At 41.9% G+C, this 23,887-nt stretch overlaps 1 protein-coding gene across 1 annotated transcript in view; it reads left to right on the top strand.

Annotated features, from left to right (window-relative positions):
- The first annotated feature begins 971 nt into the window (after positions 1–971).
- Positions 972–23,887, top strand: part of RSPO3 (R-spondin 3) — a 77,457-nt gene continuing 54,541 nt past the window's right edge. The window contains exon 1 of the mRNA XM_082634017.1: positions 972–1,086. Coding sequence (XP_082490143.1) covers positions 990–1,086 — 97 coding nt within the window. The 5' untranslated portion in view covers positions 972–989. The remainder of the gene's footprint in view (positions 1,087–23,887) is intronic.

Raw genomic sequence — 23,887 nt, 5'->3', positions numbered from 1 at the left:
CGCCCAGCCTGAGGCGGTTGAGACCGGCCGGAGTCGGGGGCGGGGAGGGGGGCGTCCCGCGGCCGCTGGACCGTCCACCTCCACGGTCCCAGCCCGAGCGCGCCCGCCTCTCCCCGCGACCGCGACCGTTCTAAAGAGGGGCTCTTCTGGGCACGCAGTGCCTCCCCCCACTCCCTCCGGCTCCCGTTCTCCCGCCTTCTTTGCAGTGTCCAGAGATGCTCCGCCGCAGACCCGGGACCCCTTAGGCGCCTCTTCCCGTCCCTCTGCCAAATCGCGACGCCTGTACTTTTCCAGCTCCCTCTTTCCCTCTTGAAATTGAAAGTTATTGAGGTCGCTCAGGGTTGTTGCTCCAGCAGTTTCCTTCCCCGCCCCCGAGCTCCCCCCGCCCCCAGCAGCCATCCCCCTCCCCTCCCCCCTCCCTCGCCCCGTCCCTCCCACCCACCCTCTCGCCCTCCCTCCACCACTGGAGCGGCTCCTGCTCGCGAACAGCAGAAGCAGCTCGGGGTCTCTCCGCCGCCCCTTGGCCATGGCCGCGGTGCTGACGGCGCCCGCTCCCCTCCGCTCCCGGGGCCCCCGCCGCTGCCGCAGCAACCTCTAAGCCCAAGGGGTCGCCACCGTCGCCACCGCCCACCCGGATCCCGCCCGCGGCCGCCGCCGCCGCGCACCATGCTACCTGCGGCCGCCCTGGCGAGGCCGCTCGCTGCTTCTGGAACCCTCACTTGCGGCACTGACAGCCACCACCGTACGGGAGCCCCCGCAGCTCAGGGCTCGGACAGTTTGAAAGTACAGTAGTTGGTTTCCCTGACCACCCGACCCGCTTCGTTTGCCATCCCAGCTCGCCTATCGGATCTGAGTGGAGGAGTCCGCTGCTTGGATTCTCTCTTGCTCTCCATATACGCCTAACACCTACGTGTATTTCTAAAACATTTAATATTAATTAACAATCAAAAGAAAAAGGAGAAAAGGAAGGGAACTATTACTGGGTTACTATGCACTTGCGACTGATTTCTTGTTTTTTTATCATTTTGAACTTTTTGGAATACATCGGCAGCCAAAACGCCTCCCGGGGAAGGCGCCAGCGAAGAAGTAAGTGCAGGCTTTTTTACGCATTTGCTCCCTCCCGCCGCGTTCACCTGTCGGGTCGCTTTGCCTGTCCTGAGTCGGCTCCCAGAGGCAGCGGTCCTGCCACCCAGCACCCCACGCCTCGAGAGGAGGTAACCGTTTAGGCTCCTGTGTTGGCGTCTTTCACGCCTTCCTCTCCGCGCCCCTCTCTTCCCCCGCATCCTTCTGGATGCCAGAGTCCGGCGGACCCGGCGCTAAGGTGGCTCCCGCACCCTCATAATTTCAGGTTCGCGGAAAAGTTCGGCCCTTCGTTAGACTAGCTCAAGGGATTTGTGCTTTCGTCCCGAGACGTGCACGGGGGCCTCGAGCCCCCAGGCATCACGGACACCTGGCCGGCTGGATGCCCCTGACCACTGAGTTCCCGCCGGGGAAGGCGCGGCCGCGGCGCCCGCTCACCTTGCGTCGCCGCCTTGCTTGGGGAGACCTCGCAGGGTCCTCCCGCGGCGCTGGGGTCGCGAGGAACCCTCCCGCCCCTCGGGAAATGGCGAGCGAGCGCCTGAGCGGCCGCTATACCCCCAGCCACGCACGAGTGGAACCGAAGGGCGCGCGGGGCGCTCGGGGTCCGCGTGCCTGCGCGCTTAAGGAGACGCTCGGCGTCCCAGTACGAGGGATGTGAGGGCTGCCGAACCGGCCGCTGGGAGCTGGAGGTGCCAGGTTTCCAGTTACAATCTTGCCTGTCACGCGTGAGCGCTTTTACCGTCTCAGGCCCTTTCAAGTGGGTCCCCTGGGGCAAACACAGACTGAGCGTGGGGTTCCCCCTAAAGACTCAGGCTCGCCCCCTCGCTGCCCCTTTTCCCGATTCCAGTTACTTGGAAGGTTGGCTTGTGAAGACTTCCTAGGACAGTGCCCTAGCTGGGATGAAACGGGCACCGCCCCCCCACCAGGGCACCCTCATCCCGGGTTGGTCTGTTTCAAGGTGGCGTCTTCCATAGATGAGGAGACAGACCCGAGAAAGGCACCTCTCCCTGCCCCTGGGTAGCCCGGCGCGCTGGCCGCTCCGCTCCGGCGTTATGTGCAGGCGTGGGGAGTTCCTTCGCAGACAGAGCCGAGGGCGACCCTGGCTCCAGCGTGGGGGGCGCTGGCGGGGACTGGGAGGGAGAAAACTTCCCGGGGCGCAGAGAGCGATGCTATTGCCTTGACCAACTCGGACCTCCGCCGCCCAGGAGCCAATGACGCTTGGCGGCGCCTGGTCCCGCGCGCAGAGCTACCTCGGATCGCTGGCCCGCGAAGACCCTGGGGGCAAGCTCGGGTACAGCGCAGGGGACACAGCACAGTCTTGTGTGAGATGGAGATTTTAGTAATCGCTTCTCCGCCACTGTTTGTGCCCTGCCTCTGGACGTGAGGGACCTCTGAAAGCTCCCTTTGTGCCGCTTGCCTAGGGCAGACAAGGTTTGATTCACCTGAAAATTGCCTCTAAGAAACGCTGTACCAAAGCGCCAGGGGCTCCCACCCGGCCTCAGCGCCTCTAGGATCGCGTAGCCGGGGGCAGGAGGGCCTAATCTAAGCACGTCGGGGCATCCGATTTATTATGCTTGGCCTCTGGATGGTTGTATTCTTCGAAACTCCTCCACTCACCCACTCACCCTTTCACTCGAGACTTGCGGCCGCCTCCCAAAAGAAGTGGCTTGGAGCTCGAGTCTTGCCCTCGTTTCTGGCGGTCCCCAGGTCCCCTTCTCGCAGAGTCCGGCCAGGGGAACTGAATCGCAGGTCGGTGGGGAGAGAGAGAGATGCTGGGCACAAGCGCAGCCTCCTGCTTTCCATCCCTCTTCCAGCCAGTGCCCACCCGGCGCCCATGGCCCACACCCTCCTTCACCCCACTGAGGACCCCAGGGCCAGGAGCCACACAATCGCAGGGGAGGGACGGGGTCCTGAGTGTCAGAGTGGTCTCCGATTGCAGTTTGGGGGCCCCTGTTTCTGATGGAAGACACCGGAAAGAAAGCTGGCCATCCATTCGTTCTCACTTCCCCCCAGCAAGGACAGCGGTGCAGGAAGCTGCCCAGTGGTGCTGCCCCAAGTCTTCTAGGAGCAGAGAGGGATGGAGCACCCCTAGGCTCCGATTAGAGAGGATTTACAGAGTCCAAAGGCGAGCTGCTTTTTGATCTGCTTTAATCTTCTCAAGGCCATGTCAAAGGCGCCCTCTTGTTGTGTAGTGGGGATGAGAAAGGGAGTGGGTGGAATTGTGCTGAAATTCCGATTGTTCTGTGGGTGTGGGGCCGGGAGAGAGCTTCCCTAGCAGGGGATGCTCCTTGCTCCTTCACACTTGAGTCTGCCTTTGCTCCTGGGGTTTGCTGATGCAATCCTGGGAGAGGGGCGACCCCTTGCGTTCTCCGAGGAGACAGAGGAGACTCTTGGCAGGTGCAGCATGGGGTTTGTTGTTGTTGTTTGTTAGTTTTTGGTTTTTTTTAGAATGGGGCAGGAGTAGAGGGGAAGGTCCAGAAAATCAAGGTCAAATTGCAGGTGTACAAAGTCGCTTCCTTGGAAATCTCTGAAAAAAACGTTTTCTCAAATAGGGACTGGGAAAAAGTTGTTTAAATGAAAAATAAGGTAGTAGTCAAAGGTATTCTAGAAAGAAACGGTCTTTCCTATTTTTGCTTCAAGAGACAATTAAGGTATTTAACCTTTTGGCCTATAGTTAAGTAGCTTCACTCTCCTAAACTTTTAAATCTTAACTAATGATAGCAATTTGGGGTGTAAGAACTATTTTTCATAGTTTTGAAAGTGGTCTCTTGAATGTTTTGGTAGAAAAGTTTCTTGCAAAAACACGTTCATTTGCAGTGTTAAATATTATCAAGTCTAAGGAACCATGGCTTATCCGCAGATAAAGCAGATAAAGCTATCTGTATCAGTAATCTCCTGTTTCCCTCAAGGAACTGCTATACCATTTATCTCTATTTTGTTGCAAACTAGTGATCCTGTTTCCTCTTATAGAAAAAATAACATTTTAAACAGGAATTTTGTACTTTAAAAAAATATCTATTATGTTATGGATGAATAAATACTCAATAACTTTTTTACCTGCTTGGATTCATATACAGCTCCTAGAGTTGACTAAGTTGAATTTACTCAAGATAAAAATGAAACGCAATCCTTATTCAAAAATCTTCAACCAGAAATGTTTTCAGAGGATGTTAAATAAAGAATCCTGAACGGAGTTTTAAACTCATTTCCAGCTCGGCCTTTGCTGCTTGGTACAGTCAGCTTCTGGATTCTAGCTTATCTGCTAATAAAAGTAAAGGTTATATGTGCCATAATAACGGCAGTACCTTACAATTGCACCACACTTTCACTTGAGTTATTCACTTGGGTCCCTAAATAGCCATTTGAAGTATAGAGGCAGGTATTAATATCCCCATTTTACAGGGAAAGAACCCCAAAACAGAGGCTAAGTAACCTATACAAAGCCATACAGCTACTAAATGGAACTTATTTCCTGCTATTTATGCTATATGTTGGCCCATGTCAGAGAGAAGATATCAGGCGTGTTAAATAACAAATGTGATGGTCTCAAAACCATCATTTATCCTGTGTTTGTAGAATAAGCTGTTCTAACTGACTGGAAATTTTTGAACTGATATTTATATGTATTTATTATACATTAATGACCAACGTCAAAGAGTTAAATACCTGATAGTGATAATGAAGCTTGCTAAATATAATATAATATTATTTAGTTATTAAGAAGACATTGTAGGATCATATTATGCCAGAAGACTATTGTGAGAAACATCAGATGCCATTGTAGTACCCTTTTTATTTGATGCCATCTATTAATTGGTTTTTAATTGCTTAGATTCCAGATAGATCCAATTTTTGAAAAGCCATTGTAGGCATAATAATTACCAAGCACTCACTGCACAATATATAAAACTTTTAAAAATCTTTCATAAAGATGTTTGAAATAATGGAGTAAGAACATAAGAGAAATCATTTTAATGGTTATAAAATGAAAACCGATTTATTGGAATACAGTGGCCATTGCTCATGATACCGTTTTGGATGTTAAGCCATTCTTTGAGATTCTGATACACTCTTTTTTTTTTTTTAACTTATTTTGTTTATTTATTTTTGGCTGCATTAGGTCTTTGCTGCTGTGCGCAGGCTTTCTCTAGTTGTGGCGAGCGCAGGCTGCTCTTCGTTGCGGTGCGCGGGCTTCTCATTGCAGTGGCTTCTCTTGTTGCGGAGCACGGGCTCTAGGCGCGCGGGCTCAGCAGTTGTGGCTTGAGGGCTCTAGAGTGCAGGCTCAGTAGTTGTGGTGCACGGGCTTAGTTGCTCCGCGGCATGGGGGATCTTCCCGGAGCAGGGATGGAACCTGTGACCCCTGCATTGGCAGGCGGATTCTCAACCACTGCGCCACCAGGGAAGCCCCTGATACACTCTTGATGATTACACAGCTAACCTGGAAAATAATAGGTTAACTACAAGACAGAAAAATCTTTCATTCTATTATGCATTTTATCATATTAATTTTGAATGGAAGTGTATAGTTTGGATATTGGCTACAACGCATTTTTTTCACCTGTCTACTTTTGTCACCAGTCTACCTTGTTTTTGAGTGAAACACTGTTTAATAGATGAAGATATGAGTAAAATTTGCTAGAGAAAGTATACTCTGCAACATATTATGTGATATCTGTATGAATCCAAGCCCCAAATTCAAACTCTTAGGCATTGATGGAAACATCTAAATATAAACAGAAGACACTTATTTTTGTGAATTCTAATTTAATCATCATTACACTATCAAAATTGTTTCTTAAAATATCTCTTTGTTATACTATTTTAATTCTTTATTACTTCAATAAAAGGATTTTATTAAGAACATTAAGAATGATAATTTTTGAATATTCTCTTTTTAGTCCCAAGTTATTCTATGTAAAGTAATTGAGAATATAATAATCATAAAATTGATTGAATGGCATTACTTCAATTTATTTTATTATTATTATTTTTTTGTGTGTGTGGTGCGCGGGCCTCTCACTGTTGTGGCCTCTCCCGTTGTGGAGCACAGGCTCCGGACGCGCAGGCTCAACGGCCGTGGCTCACGGGACCAGCCACTCCGCGGCATGTGGGATCTTCCTGGACCGGGGCACGAACCTGTGTCCCCTGCATCGGCAGGCGGACTCTCAACCACTGCGCCACCAGGGAAGCCCTACTTCAATATTTTTAAGCATGAAATATGAACGGTATTTTAACTTGCAAGTAGATACGTTTTGTTGAATCATTTCTCCATTAAATATTTCCTGGAATTTAATATTCTACAAATTAGGTCCCCAGAAAGTGATGAATGGGAAATTACAGCATGTAGTTAAATTTGATTTTCAAGTTATTATGGGGAAACTCTTGCCACACTACTACAAAACAAGTTTATTAGTCATCTGATCATTTTAGTCTATTTTAATCTGGACAGAGATCTCCAGATTGCTACTGAGTAGCTCAAATATTTTCTAGTTAAATGGTTAATCTTTTTTTAAAAATGCAATAGTTCTTTTGCATTCTATATATTATTGATAGAATACTGTGTGTTGTCAGAAACCTTTGTAGAGTTAAGACCACATGATCCCTCTGCAATTATAAGAATGAACTATCAAAAAATAAAACTATTCCACATACAGCAATTTTCTAAATCGTCTTTCCCCCCTTTATCTCTATCCAAATGTTTCATTTTGGACGTTGTCCTAACCTCTCTTCCCACTTCCTCACTATTCATTCTCCCCAGCCCCCAAAACATCCTTTTCCAAGCAGTGAATTCTTGAAATGCCATCAGAGTGGGTATTATGTTTCATGAAATGTAAGAATCAACTTTGGTTACCATTAGGAAAACATCATTCAGTTTTGAGACCATGGTAAGGATCATGTAAGACAGTGTGTTGAAATTATATGTTTTACTTGGTTAAGACTATTTCTTCTCTGAACCGTGCATCATACACTGGCATTCTTTTGAGAATGATCATTTGAAAAAGTGTCGCATCATAAGTTATATAGATATTTTTTGCCTTGCTTTTGATTTTGAGGAAAAACGTGGGTTGCTTTCTTGATTGTGAATTTTTTCTTAAGGTTTAAAATGATTCGATTATCTTAAAATTTACCATTTGTTGGCGAACCTAGTAAGTTTGAAATGCTTTGCAGGTATACCTTAACAAAACATATAAAGTATAAAATACGCATCTGTAAAGGACGCTGCCCATTTTTTCTATTTGTTTAGTTCTGTCCATCAGATCTTTCCATTCAGGACTATTACTAGCATTCCAACTAAAGTACTTACCCAGCAATGCTGAAAAGAATGGAATGTTCCATTCTCAAGGATTGTTAGGGTGTTGAGGATGCCATTGAATGCTAAGAAATCCCATTTTCTGCTCCAAAGATGTTTCAACAACATGCAACTTTTAGGCAAAATACCTGAATTCTTTTTACATATAAAAAGTTTGAATAATTTCAAAAACTCATTTTTAAAAAACATGGCTGCAGGTGCCTCCTTTCTGATAATATTTCTGCCTTATTTATATTCTTGGCGAGGTAACTAGGTAACTGGGTAACCTAGGTAACTAGGTCTAGTTACCATCTGCTGTCACTAAAACTGTTCTGGAAGTTTTTAGGGAAAATTCAATGGTACTAAAGGAGATGATTGCCCAATTAAATACATATTTAATGGCCTTTAACTGCTTTTATGCTTTATGCCTTATGCAAGTATCTAACCCAGTCTTCAAAATACTACCTTATTAGGTTTCCATCTGACCTTTAAGAATCTGATGGATAGCAGCAACCATCATAAATTCATGGTACAGACTGAGACCTAAGAAGTCATTGAAGGAGAATTCCCAATGTATGTTGAGAAAAGTAGGCTAAGAAGTAGAAGACCTGGGTTCTATGTCTAGCACTGCTAGTAATATCTGAATAACCCAGACAAGTCCCTTTACCACACTAAGCTGCAGTTCCTCATCTGTGAAGTGAGGTGGTTGGTTAAAAATTTAGATCTAAGCAATTCTCATAGGCTCTTCAACTTTTAATCTTTTGGTATAAGAACATGAACCAGAAGTAGCAAGTTAGTTCTTCTAAACTTAGTTGTTGTTTTATTCAACCAAGTTTAGTGGATGAAGATTAAGAATACAAACAGGGACTTCCCTGGTGGTCCAGTGGTGAATCCACCTTCCAATGCAGGGGATGCCAGTTCAATCCCTGGTCGGGGAACTAAGATCCCACATGCCGCGGGGCAACTAAGCCCTCAGTCCGCAACTAGAGAAGCCCGTGCGCCACAATGAAGAGCCCGCGTGCGGCAGCGAAAGATCTCATGTGCAGCAAATAAGACACGATGCAGCCAGTAAATAAATAAATAAATAGATAAATAAATAAAGAGAGGAGTAAAGAGGTCATCTTAAAAAAAAGAGAAGACAAACAAATATAAGTATTCACTTATTATAAGTAAATCCATCATATAAAGATTAATAAGTAACTTATCAACATAGAGACTGAATTAATTATGCTATTCCTCACCCATCACAATATCTAGTGCCTGAAAACCATAGCCATAGCGTCAATCCACATACTCCATTTTTGGCAAGTCCATTTTGTCCTTGGGCTTAGAGTCACAGGGAGCTGGCTTGGAATCCCAGCTAGAGAGATGCATCAGAACTCCCCTACCATGACAGGATCTTAGAAGTGGCCCTGTGATGGGATGGAAGCAGCAGCTACAAAGGCCCAGGTTTAAGCTTATAAGACCCTGTGCTATGACAGTGACTGATTGAGCATGAGAGGGCATATGAAGGGAAAAGAGGAAGAGAGCCATATTTGGCACTACACTTTGGCTTATAAGGACTCATGTCTGGGTGAAACAATTATCTCTATCTTTTTGATTAGAGATAATCAAAAAGAACAGGAAAGTAAGACAAGCAGATTTGTTAGGAAACTTATTTTCCTTTTGCGCTGTCTTTGAGGGCTAGCAGGGCGTTTAGTAACTCTGAATCAAAGTTGCAGAGAGTTTCCGGAGCTGAAGATAGCATTTTTGAGTTACTCCCATAGAAGGGATAGTTGAATACATGAGATAAAAATCTGGCAGTGTCTTGTTTATTGTTATTAAAATGTTTGCTGTGCTGACATTGAGACTCACTCTTACTGGTAGTATCAAAATAAGATTAATTACATTAAGGTATTTTGTCTATAGAATCGAATATATCATTTTCAACTGTGGTTTCTCATTTTTATAGCCCTTTTTGTGCTACATAAGAAAATGGTCACTGGTATCAGGAGTGGTAATTTTACGTTGCCAAGTCTTCCACTTGAAAATCATACTTGGAAGTCTCATCACCTGTGGAACGATATTCCTTTGCCACAGGATCTTAGGAGAACTGAAAAACTTTATAGTAAGGAAAGATTAGTTTCCTTAAGGTGTAAAAATGATTTTTTATATCGTTCCACTTGGATCTAGCATCTACTCACAGCATTCTACTTTCAAGCAGATTTCTCAACAAAGTGTGCTCTCTTAAAATAAGAAACTCTCAGGATGGAATGAAACTTGAAGGAATTCAGTCCATCTATATAATACGTGAACTACTTCTGCAACATCCCCACGGAGTAATTGTCTAGCCTCAGTAACAACCAGGTTCCACGCCCTCTCTTGCTGCTTCTAGACAAGTTGGGTCTTCTGAATCAGGAAGCAGGTTATATTTTCTAGTGGTCTGTTCTCCTACTTCTCCTCTGAGCACTTGGCTGGGGCATGGGATTACATTTAGTTACCTTAAAATCTTTCTAAAATGAATACACAATAATTCAATGCACTATATTCACTCCCAAAAATTGTCCTTAGAAAACTAGCTAGTAAGCATATTTATAATTATACCCCAATACAAAGCACATTCCTGAGAGTAAGTGGTAAAGCAGCCCCCATTTTATAACCACATAGTACAAACCACCACCACACAATATAAAATAACAGAATTTGTGAAATGCTTACTTTAGAACACTATTTTCTTAACATATGCTTGATAAGCTGGTAAGAAAAAGTGCTGCTAGTTTCTCATTGTTAGATACCCTCATACAATGGGACCTCACATATGTGAACACACAGTCATCTCGACAAAAGCTGTCATATAAGAAGAGACAGTATCAGCCACATTTAGATGAAAAGAAAGAGGTACCATAGTTCTCAGAACCATTGTTATATTCACATATATTCTATCTTAATAATCATTTATACTTATATGTTAAAGTGAGTATTGTGATAATGATTATTGTTTAAATAGCTGCCATGTTTTAATCACCTGTGAGTGCCAGACTCTGTCCTTGATGTTTTTGCAAATATTATTTCAATTAGTCCTCACACTTACCCTGTAAGGCAGATGCCAGTAGTCCCATATCAGTCGCCTGAGGTCATTCAACAAAGATATGGTGGACCTGGGATCCCAGCTGAGGACTGACGCCAAATCCCATATCCTTCCTTGATTTTTTCATGTCACTTCAACTATTGGGATTGGTGCTTGAAGCAATCATGGGCGTGTTTTCTCAAACACTACCCCACTTTTTCTTTCCTTTACTCTCTTTGCTCATTATCTCTTCCTACTCATTTAACAAACCACAAGTCTTCTTCAAACATCTACTCTAGAGGTTGCTTCTGGTATTCTAATACTCCTTCCCACATCTCTTTCTTTTCTCTGTCCTTTTTCCTCTCTTTCCTTAAACCTGCCCTATTGATGGTTTTTAAACATAGAAAGTTGCTGATTTTTTTTCATTAGAAGCAATAGAGTAGCACAGTTTATATGAAATAATCTAAGATTATTCTTCCCATCTATGGTGTGTAATTCCAAGAGAAGACTAACTAAGGCATGAGAATGTGGGCAAAGTCTATAATTTTGCAGTTAAATATCAAAATCCTTCTCTATAATTTATAACCACAATAGATATTTCACTGGCTAGTTTTTGCTGTCCAGAAAAGTTGTCTTTATGGTGCTTCATAAAATCTCTTATTTTTATTACTTTTACTATGAGCATTAACAGTAACCTCCACTCTGAATTCTTGCTTTATGGGCCTTGGTACAGTGATTTTTCAACCCTGATTTCCAATTAGAATCACCTCGGGATCTTAAAAAACAAAGCCAGACTCTATCTTAGACCAAATGAAGCAATCTCTGGGGATGGGGCCTGGACATCTGCATTTTCAAAAGTAGTTCTGGTGATTCTAAGGTACAGCCAAGACTGAGAAGTACCATTGGACCCTTAATTCAAAGATAACTCTTACAGCTAAGCAACTGTTGAAAACAATGCCAGTTTCATGAGAGTTCGACAGAAAAAATAGGCTCGTGTGGAGTATAAGAGATGAGATATGTGTCGTTCGAACAGATAGTAGTTTAAAATATAAAGCAGTCTGATAGCCCCAGATTGTTTATCAGTTGAGTACTGTTTAACTTGTGGCACTGACTGGTGCAGACAAGACCATCTGATTGAGAATTGTCTCAGCCAGAGGGTCTAAGAAGACATAGCAGAGTGCACACAGTAGAACATGATGGTGAGTTTAACAGATACTGCTGCTGTTTTCACAGATAAGAACCCTGGTGCTAGGTGAGGTGCGATCAGGAGTGAGGGTGCTTGCTGCTGAACTATACCAGGGGTTAGGGAGGCAGTGAATAGAAGATGAGGTAACAGCCATACCCCCAATTGTTTTTTCAAAGCTACTTAATCATAAACAACTGTTTTCATGTCTTACCAGATGACTGTGCCCTAGAGTCCTCTTTGTTTTCAGGAAAAATGAAATGGTTAGAAAATGGTCTCTAATAAGAAATAAACATCCTTTTCTTTTATGGTTTCTACAATTACTGACTTTATATTGACTACTGGTGATCAGTAAAACTACTATAAATAGCATAGTTGTAACTCTATCTTAATGGGTTAAGTTTTGCAGTAGGTTGTTTATTCTTGAACTTACTATTCTTACTTCTCTCCTAATGTGCTCTTCTTTAAGTGGTTATCTTCATTAAATCTTGTTTATTATTCTTTTCTAGTCCATGAATGATGTTCAAACCTTGCCATAAACCAGGGAAAGCTCCATGTAAAAGTGAGGTGGAAGTTTGGGCTTCCTGTCAGACTTAATTCTGTTTGTTAAGGGGGCTCCTTGGGAGAATTTGGGTTCCAGTGAGTCACTAGGCCAAATCCCAATAACCACAATTGCCAAAAGTAATTAGACTGAGGAAAGCCAGGCTTCTGGGGAGGAGGGTCATCACAGCACACTTGAGCCATTGCTCCGTGGTCAGACCTAGTTAGTTGTCCCTAGGGATTGGGAGCAATCATGAGTTACAGAGAGCAGGAAACCCACCAGAAAACAATGCTTTTCCACCAATTTTTTTTTCCTCAATAGGTTATTCATCCTAAGCATGCAAGAGATGGAAATGTGCCACCAGTATACGTGCGCAGTGCAAATCACCGTCATCTTATAAACCACCTTGTCTGCCTGCATGAGGGCAAACGCACACATACAGAACTCCTGCTGTCATCACTGCAAGTTCTCCTCCTCCCTTCCTGAGTAGATAAAAAGAACCCAAGGAATGTAGTCTGAGTCTTTGTACAAGAGGTGTCTGATTAGGATGGGAAGGGAAGGGGGAAAGGATCTTTGTAAACATCCTAAGGTCAATTTAGATATAATATTCCTGACGTAACATTTGGAAATAAGAAAATAGTAGTATATTGCACAGGACAGGAGCTCTAAAATCTCTAGGTCTAGGAAAAGGCCAAGAGCAAGCTAGGATTTCTTTTACTGAAAACAATACCATTTTGAAATATGGTGCTGTAAGCAGCTAAATCAAAATTATTAAGAACTAAGCAGTGCTTTGATTTTAAGCTTTCAATACACTAGAAATTAGAAGATTGTTAAGCCTTTCTATAGGAAAATATTCAAGTAGCACAAATATACCTATGCTTAATAACCTCAGTGAAAGTTCACCTTTGAAACTATTGACACTGCCTCAAATACCCAGCAAGGTTACTCTGTCACCTCATGTGCTGGATCTTTAATTGAACAAAGTCACAGAGTTCCCACTGTCCTTAATGTGGTAAGTTTCACATTCTCTTATGATTCAGAATGACGTCAGTATATTTTAGTACTCCTATGACCTTAGACCTTAGACTTCTGTGACCTTAGACTCTCTTTGTTTAAACATGTGGATGGGTGATATTGCTTATTTTAAATCCACAGAAAGGCACGCAGTTAGATTCTTATTCCGGCCAGCCTTCTGTGTCAACTGGCAATCTCCAGGCAACACTGGGCAAATGAACCCTGACCTCGTGCTCTGTGTACATCAAAGAGTTATAATGATCTACTATCAATATGATACTATCAGTTCATTAGAATCATATATTTGATTTTATTTGGTCTTAAATTTGACCATGAGCTGATTTAAGAATTGAAGAACCTTAACTTTTGGAAATTTAGCAACAAAACAGTGACCTTGCATTTACTTGTATCACTCACTACCTTCTGATGGCACGTAGTTTCTGCCATGCAATACAGAAGATGTAGACAAGTGCTGCCTGGCCACAAACTAAATGAGCACATACTGAGTTGCTGAAGATTTGTTTCGTACAGAATTCCATCTTGTTTTCCACTTTATGAGCAATCTGTTGATCTAAGTTTAACAGGACCCTCATTACTGTTTGGTAACAAGAAATAAAGACCGAAGGCGGTATCCTTAGCAGCCTCAATTCACAGATTCATTTCATGCCACCCTCAAGATGTTAACTCTTAGCCCTCTCCACAAAGACTAGTATAATTTAAAAGGGGCAGTCTCTCCTACAGCATATTTCTAAGACATCCATCCAACATTCCAGTTCTGTCCAGAGCTTGATGTAAATCCAAGCTTTTAACATAGATCAGTGGGATTCTCTTGGAAGCCAATTAGACTTGCAAGATCATGTCGATGCATCCTTGGCCCTAGTACAATCAATAGCATGTGCCATTCTACCTAGCACTGAGTCTCCAGGGCCCAGTCCTGATTCATGTGTGTTTTCAGACTTGTGAGCATTATGTGCCCATACCTCAACGTTTAATTTCTAATAGAATAAGGGAGATTTCCAGCAAGAATAGGTCCAGACCATTTCAGGCTACTTCTGCCATTTTCACTACCCATGTGGACACCTCATTGACGTTCTAGGAATTCATCATGAACTGTTTGCCTCTGAACTTAATATCTTGCACATACTATAAATGGAGAGCTTACAAACCCAGAAATCTTTGTGTAATAATTTTTTAACCAAACTACTTAATTCACAGACTTTGGGGCAGAAGTACCCTCGTTCATCAGATAAGAACACATTTCAAATGAAAATTGCCAAGATTTTCCAGTGCAGGATATTTTCTCTACCCTTCCTAGCCCAAACTTACTTTCTCATCCACTCCTCAAATTCTAAACCACTACTAAGATGAGTTGAACAGCCTTAATTTTAGGCTCTTCCAAAGAAAAAACAAACACACAGACAGCCGAGTTAATTTATGAAACACTGCTGCATTTATCTTGGCATTTATCTTGGCAGATTTCACTTCTCTCCTGTCTAACTCTAGCATGCTGACTCTCGCGCTCAGCAATTCATGGAAGGAACAAGTCATTTCTATATATTAAGCACCTTGAGGGCCACTGCACAGAATGATTTCGGTGTTCCTTCACACTTCCTATACAAGTTTCTTTCCTCATATACAATTTATTTGCTGGGTCTCTGAAACCAAATCCATCCCTTTACTTTAAACCTGAAGCAAATGGAGATCCATTTTTATAAGAGCAATAAACGAAAGTGGCTGTTCAGATACTTTACTTGAATTTGTCTACACACTGAAGTACCTTTTTGTTAATACAAACCCTTCATATTCTAGCAAGCAGCTTCCTGAAAATCTAGGGCTGCTTAAAATTATAAGACCAGGAACCAGGAATCTCCCCTTCCCCCGACACCAGCCCCTGTTCCTGGGAGTATGCCAGCAGTTTTGCAGGATTCATTCTGACAACTGTTCTGGTGTAAATATTTAGAGAAATCCTTTCCATTAGAGATGAAACAAAGTGTAAGTAACTGTTCCCAAAAGATATATCTTATTAATGTTTGCAACAACAGGCCTTATGCTATCTGATGCACAGATTCCAATATTGTACACTGGAGAAAAGACTAAGGGAAAAAAGAATCCAGATAGGAAGTAGATTGAACTCTATGTAACCTGAACTGAAAAATATTATAAGTTATCACCAGAGAGATGAAATGTTTTAATGTGCACAGAATGTAGAGGAAATGAGTTAAATTAAATGGAAAATAGTAAAAATTGGCTACTAGTGTTTTAATGGTTTAATAAAAAGTGAGACGGAGCAACTGGGCCCGTGAGCCACAACTACTGAGCCTGCGCATCTGGAGCCTGTGCTCCACAACAAGAGAGGCCACGATGGTGAGAGGCCCGCGCACTGCGATGAAGAGTGGCCCCCACTTGCCACAACTGGAGAAAGCCCTTGCACAGAGGCGAAGACCCAATACAGCAAAAATAAATAAATTAATTAATAAACTCCTACCCCCAACATCTAAAAAATAAAATAAAATAAAAAGTGAGGGGAAGTTACAGATTTTTCTGTCACCCTGCCAGTTCAGTGTAGTTCTTAGCTATTTCTCCATATTCCCAACAAAATGAAGTAATACATCTGAGATCCTATGTGATGTAAGTTCTGGTTTCTGTGTTGTTATTCAAGAACTATTAAAAGGGAAAATAGCTAAGCTCTAATACTTGTATCAAATATCGCTTGTTAAAACAGGGTGGTAACCTAGCCTCAAGGGGTGGAAGCGCACCAGTGTTCCACTTCTGCACTTTCCTGTCTGCATGGCATTTTCAAGTGTTTTATATACTAGGGGATTACACAGCTAAGTCATTTAAAACATTGGAGGCTTCACTGACTGAATTTCAAATTAATTCTAATTCTAATTAATTCTAATGTATTGATGATTACTGTGATACTTGACTAGAAAAGGTACACATCCTTTACACTACTTATTGTTTCCTCCTTCGCTTGATGATTTAAGGCCTACACTAAAATATAAAAAACCAAGAAGTTTAATTCTGTTTCTTTATTGATAAGTCACAATCTAAGATTTCTCATTACTATATGTAATTTTTTCTTCTTTACAGGAAAAGAAGAAACTTTACATAGAATCTTTTTTCTTTACTTTACATAGAATCTTTTTTCTGCTGAAAAACATTTTAGAGAAAAGATCTATATAAATAATGTTAAAATATCTACAATGGGATTTTATTCCTCCTTGTTTTGCTTCTAACTGATAGTGACAATCATTCACTGCTGAGTCTCCAGTTGGATCCCACTTGAATCCTGTATTTGTTGGTGATTTTGCAAAGAAAATAAAAAGAGGTTTAAGGGAGATGACATGGAAACTTCATAAACTTCATTGTGGGAGAATAACATCTTTCTCATTGCCTTTTTAGAATCTTGATCTCTTTGAGTTTGGACTATAGCTAGAGAAATGCCACATTAGAGGGTAGGTGGGTTGATTTCTAATTAACACTCTGCGGTATAATTTAGACAAATCATTTAGTCTGTGATTCAGTTGCATCCACTATAAAATCTGACTCTTAATCTTTCATTTATTTGAAAGCAAGAGACTGAACTTGAAGTCCCTGCAACAGTAAGATCAAAGAGCTTTCCCTTTCCTTCTTGTAGCATGCTCTATCCTTAGACAACTATCCGTCAAAACTTCAAGAATGTGGAGTTAGAGCTTGAATTCAAAAGCATGAGATTCTCTTTGTACTTTCATGGAGTTTTTTAGATCATATTTTTTAAAAGCTAACAAATGAAAAAGAAGTTCTGTTGGGGGGAAAAGTACAGGGAAAACTGAAATTAAACTTAGCCTAAAATAACATACATTCATTCATTCATTCAACAGCTACTTATTGAACATTTAGTATGTGCCGAGATTACAAAAGTGAACAAAACACACGTGATTTGTAGCATGTCACAGTGGTTAAGGAAAAAAAAACCATGAAACCAGAATTAAACAGTATTTGGCCTAAGATAAGTGAGAACTGTTAGGCACTCTTTCTAAGCTGTATAACTTTTCTTTTTAAGTCTTGTTTAAATAGAACTGGAAATCAGATTGTTTACAAATAAGCCTAATGAACACCCAGATTTTTCTCTGGAAAACAAGGATACTAGACATCATGTGGGGAAGACACAGGAAGGTAGAGGAAAGATCAACTGAAAACACTGGAATTTATTGGGCCTCCCAGTATTTTCTTGCTTGAAAATTTATGACCAATGAATAGGAGTCATGGCTTAGCATGACGTTTGTGACAATCATAGGAAGTTTGCTATGCAAACTGTAAACGTGGTTGGCATTGTTAGGTAAAGCTTGTAATGGAGCGGCATGGTTTAGCTGAGCGAATTTCCTTTTTTGGCACTGAATAATTTCTATAGTTGAACTTTCACACTAGTTCATTAACTGGAATTACTTTTATCAAACAAACAAACATTAAAATATTGTATGTTTAAACATTAGTGCATTTTTGTCCATCTCTCAGAGGCATTTTTCAGACCTTTTATGGTAACCCTTGACCACTACATGGAACATACAATCCGATCTACTTAAAGCACCAGTTTGGCAAATGCATGTCAACAATTTATTTGGATTTCTTATGTGATCTTTCCTAACATCAATTGAAAGCTTTAAATGTCAGTTGCCAGAATTGAGAGCCTTGAAAATAATATGATCCAGTTCTTTTCTGTATGTTATTACTAACTTGTGAAGGATTTTGAATAAGAAGAGGTGACTATCAAGTGTTTTTATATATGTTATCTCATGTAGCCTTCACACCAATCTCGTGATATATAGTTAACTATTTTAGAAATGAAGAAACTGAGGCTTAAACTAATTCGGAAATGGATCAAAATGACATAGTCAGAAAGGGTAGAATTAAGTGTATACCCACATCTTACCGCCTAAAGCACAGCTTTCCGCATTACACTCTGCTTTTCATTAAGCCCATTAATGGAGAAGGCCAGAGGAGGTTTAAATGAGGGAAATTCTCTTTATGTTACTGACACAGAGCTACTGATGCCTCCTTAGACAAGAGAGTAAACTGGGCTAATTGACAGAAGTGGTTAGTTGGGAGGTATAATGAGAAGCCTTTAAACTGATGTTAAAGCAGGGGCCTGGGGCTTCCCTGGTGGCGCAGTGGTTGAGAGTCCGCCTGCCGATGCAGGGGACACGGGTTCGTGCCCCGGTCCGGGAAGATCCCACATGCCACGGAGCGGCTGGTCCCATGAGCCATGGCCGCTGAGCTTGCGCGTCTGGAGCCTGTGCTCCGCAACGGGAGAGGCCACAACAGTGAGAGGCCCACATACCACACACAAAAAAAAAAAAAGAGCAGGGGCCTGATAAGATCACAACTACTGTTCTTAAAAGTTCACTGTAATTGCTCAATGGGAGCAGAAGTGGTGGTAGGAAATGAAAAGATGTGAGCTCCATTCATAGGAAAGGGTGATTGGAAATGAGAGTGGGGAGGGCACCCGGCTCTCTGGTTTAGCCAATGAATGTTGCCATTTACTAAAATAGAAAATACTGGAGAAAGAGTCATATGGATTAGGTGTATTATTTTATTTTTTTATACATTTATTTATTTTTGGCTGCGTTGGGTCTTCGTTGCTGCACGTGGGCTTTCTCTAGTTACGGCGAGCGGGGGCTACTCTTCGTTGCAGTGCGCGGGCTTCTCATTGCAGTGGCTTCTCTCATTGTGGAGCATGAGCTCTAGGCGCGTGGGCTTCAGTAGTTGTAGCATGAGGGCTCAGTAGTTGTGGCACGCGGGCTTAGTTGCTCCGCGGCATGTGGGATCTTCCCAAACCAGGGATCAAACCTGTGTCCCCTGCACTGGCAGGCAGATTCTTAACCACTGTGCCACCAGCGAAGTCCTACGGCATGTTTTAATAACTAGGAAGATTGCAGGGAATAATGCATGCAGCATAATTCCCTCACGTAACTGAAGAGGAAAAAGAGAGGCCAGAGAAGTGAATTACTTGACTGAAGTCACTTTGCAGTGGAGCCAAGAGTAGAAACAACTCCTGTGGCCATTCTGTAACACCAGACACCACATGGCAGATGGTTCCAAGGACTGACGTTCCAGAGAAATGCTCTGTGGATCTTCTGGCAATCTGAGTTCTTATTTGTTTAATTAATGGTCGTTTCAAAGAGAATTATTTGTTCACTGGATACTTATTTCACAATCTCTTCATTTTCTTACTCCATGAGATCTAAACACTAAAAAGTTTCTATAACCTGTTGTCCTAGTCTAGCAAGACTCACAATAGGGCACAATTTTTAAAAAACAAACCAATTAGGGGCTTCCCTGGTGGCGCAGTGGTTGAGAGTCCGCCTGCCGATGCAGGGGACACGGGTTCGTGCCCCGGTCCGGGAGGATCCCACGTGCCGCGGAGCAGCTGAGCCCATGAGCCATGGCCGCTGAGCCTGCGCGTCCGGAGCCTGTGCTCCGCAACGGGAGAGGCCACAACAGTGAGAGGCCCGCGTACTGCAAAAAAAAAAAAAAAAAAAAAAAAAAAAAACCAATTATACATACTCTCATCAAATACAATTGTCAGTTTCCTCATCAAATATATTCTTATTCTATTCCTGGGAGTGGTTAAGTCCAGATCTGGCCCTGAGATGGTAAAGTACCATTATGCCCATTATTAACAATAACATATCAATATAATTTTGTACAGCTTATAAATACAGGCATATTTGTATGCATATTTGTCTTACAAGTTCATGGCCATTCCTGCATTACCAGAATCCCCATTTATCTCCTGTGAAGTTCCTACTATTAGTTTAATTTCTTTGAGTCTGACAATAAAGGCATGTAAATTAGGGGAAATCTTTGTTATGGATGAGATGATTCTTATTGGCTGACAAGGTGAATTGGTGGCTCTTTAAGGTTCTTTCCCATTTAAATACCCATGTGTGAACTCATCCTGGAAGGTGGGGTGGGGGAAATTCCAAGGGAAAAGGGTACCAAATAAGCTATTTTAAAGACAGAACAGAAATGCTCTTAAATCTAAGAATAAAATTCTAAGCCCATGGCTCCCCTGATAGTCCTTATAATCTAAAATAAATTAAAAATAAAGATTCATCATTATTTTATAAAATATTAAGGAAAAAAACTTTCCCATTTTGTTATTTCACTATAATTATTTATTTTTGTTATATATCGGGTAATGAATTAGGATCTTGAAATTTGCTCCCTGATTAATATTCTGATGATACAATATCCAAAGTAACATGCCTATAGAGAGTATGATGGAAGATGAACCAAGTTGGATCTCTTTTTGTTACTAAAGATTTGGCTGTATAGTCTCAATGTAGAGTGATCATTACCATGGACCACAGGAACATTTATTTCATCCAGTGAGGAGGATGGAAAATCAGAGGAATAACAGTCAGGTGCCTCTGCTCCTACTCTGGGCAAGATTCATGACTAACTTTCCAGGACCTGTCTCCACAATGACTAATCACAAAGAAATGAACATCAGGGAATGATTTTAAACACTGAAAATGTAATGTGATATTGATGCTGTAAGAAATCACACTTAGCTTCAGGATTTTAGTTCTCTTTGGTTTTGGAGAACTCTTAGATTCCATACCTAAATTCGTGTATGCTCAGGTGTAATGACTGAACTGCCGGGTTGCAAGCATTCCCCCCAACTTTGTTTTCTGAACTCTTATTATGCATGAACAACTTTTCCTAAAGTCCCATCACCTTTCAAAAGCGCGACATTTCCTTGTTATTGGCACAGCCAACTCCTTGGCCTGCTATTCATGCTCCTTATGTTTAGTCATAACTTTCTCTCCCCTCTAATTCTCTCCATAAATTTCACATTCCAGTCAAACCAAAAAAAAAAAAAAAACCCTGAAAAGTGCCACTAATGCTAGGTGATCCTTGTCAAGGCACCAAAACTCCATAAGCCTCAGATTTTGTTTTTGGGGAGTTTGGTTTTTTTTTTAATAAAATGAAGGGGTTTAGGGTTTTATTCTTTAGGATGCATTATGAACCTGTTAATGTGCCTTGTCCTGGGCTATGTGTTTGGGATACAGAAGGGAAATAAGACAAGTCCAAGCCCCAGGACCTCAAAATAAAACAATCATTTTCCCCTGCTTTTCTCCCTCCCTCAATCACCTATCCTTCTAGTTTGATATCTGAATCCCCTTATCTCAGTTAACCACATCATTTTATGCCTGGTCTCCCAAGTTAGAAACCCCCAACTCAACATTTATTACTCTTTCATTTTCCCTTTGAAAATTGATTGTCAAATCCTGTCAATCCTGTCCAGTCTTCTTTGAAAATAACTTTAAAATCCACGCTCTCTTTTGGGGTCCCATTAATACTATTCTAATGCAGCTAACAGCAATGCCAGGTACAGAACATAACATCCTATTGACTCTCTCAACTTTTAGTCTCTCCTTCCCAGTGATTCTTTTCTCCACCATCAGAGAGGATTTACTTAGAACCAAATTAGATCATGTCACTGATTTGTCCATAAACATTTCATCCAAATTACGTGTAAGATTAAATTCAAATCCCCACCCAGTTTCTCCTTATTTCTCAATATCCAGCTCAAATGTCAGGTCTCCCAATTAGGTGTTTCCAGGTGGTTAGTTGTTTCCTTTCTCCCTGGCCTTGTACACAGTGTTTACCACGCTGGCTTGACCTTGTTTATAGTCTCTAGCCATACTTGGAACTCCTAGGTCTTATCCATCTTTTCATCCAAAGCACCAAGCATTGTTTGACAAACTGTCTGAAGGAAAACAGAAAGCATATTGGGTGTGCTCTATGGTAGTAGAACTTTCTGAAAGACAGATTAACGTTCACTGTGGGGAGATGTTTTAAGATGTTCAATATGAGGGGATGCAGTAAAATAATTATGTTGGCTGCCCCCAAATATCATAAGATTTGTTTTACTAAACATGATTAAATCGACTGTTCTGGGGAAGCTGTTTGAACTAAATCCCTCTGAAGTTCCAAAGGTTTATGATTCTATCAGCTGGAAGCTAATTAACTGTGTGGATGTCAGTGTTCTCATCTGAAATCTAAGATCCCATAAAATTCCACAGTTTTATCTTCACCATTATCCCAAATGGTCTTTATATATTCCTACGTAAACATTCCTGTTCATAACATTCCCCCCTTTCCATTTGTCTAAGTTCTTCTCTTCCTTCAAGTGCCGTAACTATTCCTAATCATTCTCTACAGTCTTCAAATACCTCAGCCATCAGTCATTGCTCCTACCTTTTCATTTCTGTTGTAAATTTCTAAACTATGTATTTATAGCCCTCGGAATATAAACAGACTATTCTACTAACTGTATTGTAGAATTCTTGAGCCAGGGACCGTGTTGTGTCTCTCAGTCCCTACTAGAGAATTTCCAGTAATCACTGAATAAAATATTTAGTTGTGAGGATGGCCATGATGTGATACTGAGAGTGTGGTATTTGTATCACCTGCATCACATTCACCTGGGGTGCTTCTTATAAATGCAGCTACCTAGGCCCACCTCTTCATTCCCAAATCAAAATCTTTTGGAGTAAAACCTATGCATCTGCATTATTAACAAGTACTCCAGGTCATTTTCATATACAGTAAAGTTTGAGAACCACAGGCATAGACCTTCACGTTCTCTATACCATTCTGGTACCATTTCCATGGCATGCCTGACCTCCTTCAGTCTGTTGAAGCAGTTTCTTGTCATCAGTGTGTTGCTAGAGTCCCAGAGGACTTCTTGCTCAGAATGTTGTTTGAGACCACCATTGATACCCATTAAAAGCTGTGTCTGCAGTCCTTAAAATGTAGCCCCTCTAGGGGCTTCCCTGGTGGCTCAGTGGTTGAGAGTCCGCCTGCCGATGCAGGGGACACGGGTTCGTGCCCCGGTCCGGGAAAATCCCACATGCCACGGAGTGGCTGGGCCCATGAGCCATGGCCGCTGGGCCTGTGCATCCGGAGCCTGTGCTCCGCAACGGAAGAGGCCACAGCAGTGACAGGCCCGCGTACCGCAAAAAAAAAAAAAAAAAAAAAAAAAAAAAATGTAACCCCTCTCTATGACTGTTCGTGAATCCTTGGTTCCTCAAGGTTCCCCAAATCTGTGTTAGAAAGAAGCTTCAGCATCTGCCCTCTCTCCTGTCTCCTTGCTTGGAGGCTTTTGAGGAGTTATTATTGACTAAAGCTTCCAGCTGCCTTGAATAAGAGTGGAAATAGTACAAGGATGTGTTTGGTACTTCGTGAGTAAAACAAAATGTCTTACACTTACTGATTTGTAACGAGTGCCTGTAAGAGTGCTAGGTGCTTACACATGGTCTCACTTAATCCCCCCAGTGTCTATAGAGTAGATATGTTCGGGTTGCAGATGAGGAAGCTTAGGCTCAAAGAGGTTAAGCAACTATGGTCTAAATAAATAATCAGACTCTTATTTGTGAACTCTTCAACACAGATTATTGGTTTTTTTCATCTTTGGATGTTCACCAACTAGCCCAGTGTCTGGATGTTAGAAAACTTAATTGTTTAAATGAATAGCTAGATGAAGAGGGACCTTCTGGTTTTTCAGTTAGTAAATGTCAGCACTCTGTTTGAGTCCAAAGCCAGTTCTCCACCGCCCAGTTCCTCTAGGAAACATGCAAGGCCCATTTCTGAATGAGAGGGTACCACAGTGAATCATGCACATAAATACAGAAATGCATCATATTCACAGAGGTGCATTTCAGCTCCTTCTGTTCTGTC

The sequence above is a fragment of the Mesoplodon mirus genome, assembly GCF_964341445.2.
Source record: "Mesoplodon mirus genome assembly, chromosome: 10".
NCBI lineage: Eukaryota > Metazoa > Chordata > Mammalia > Artiodactyla > Ziphiidae > Mesoplodon > Mesoplodon mirus.
Note: the sequence above shows the minus strand (reverse complement) of the source record. Positions and strands in the feature narration are given on the sequence as shown.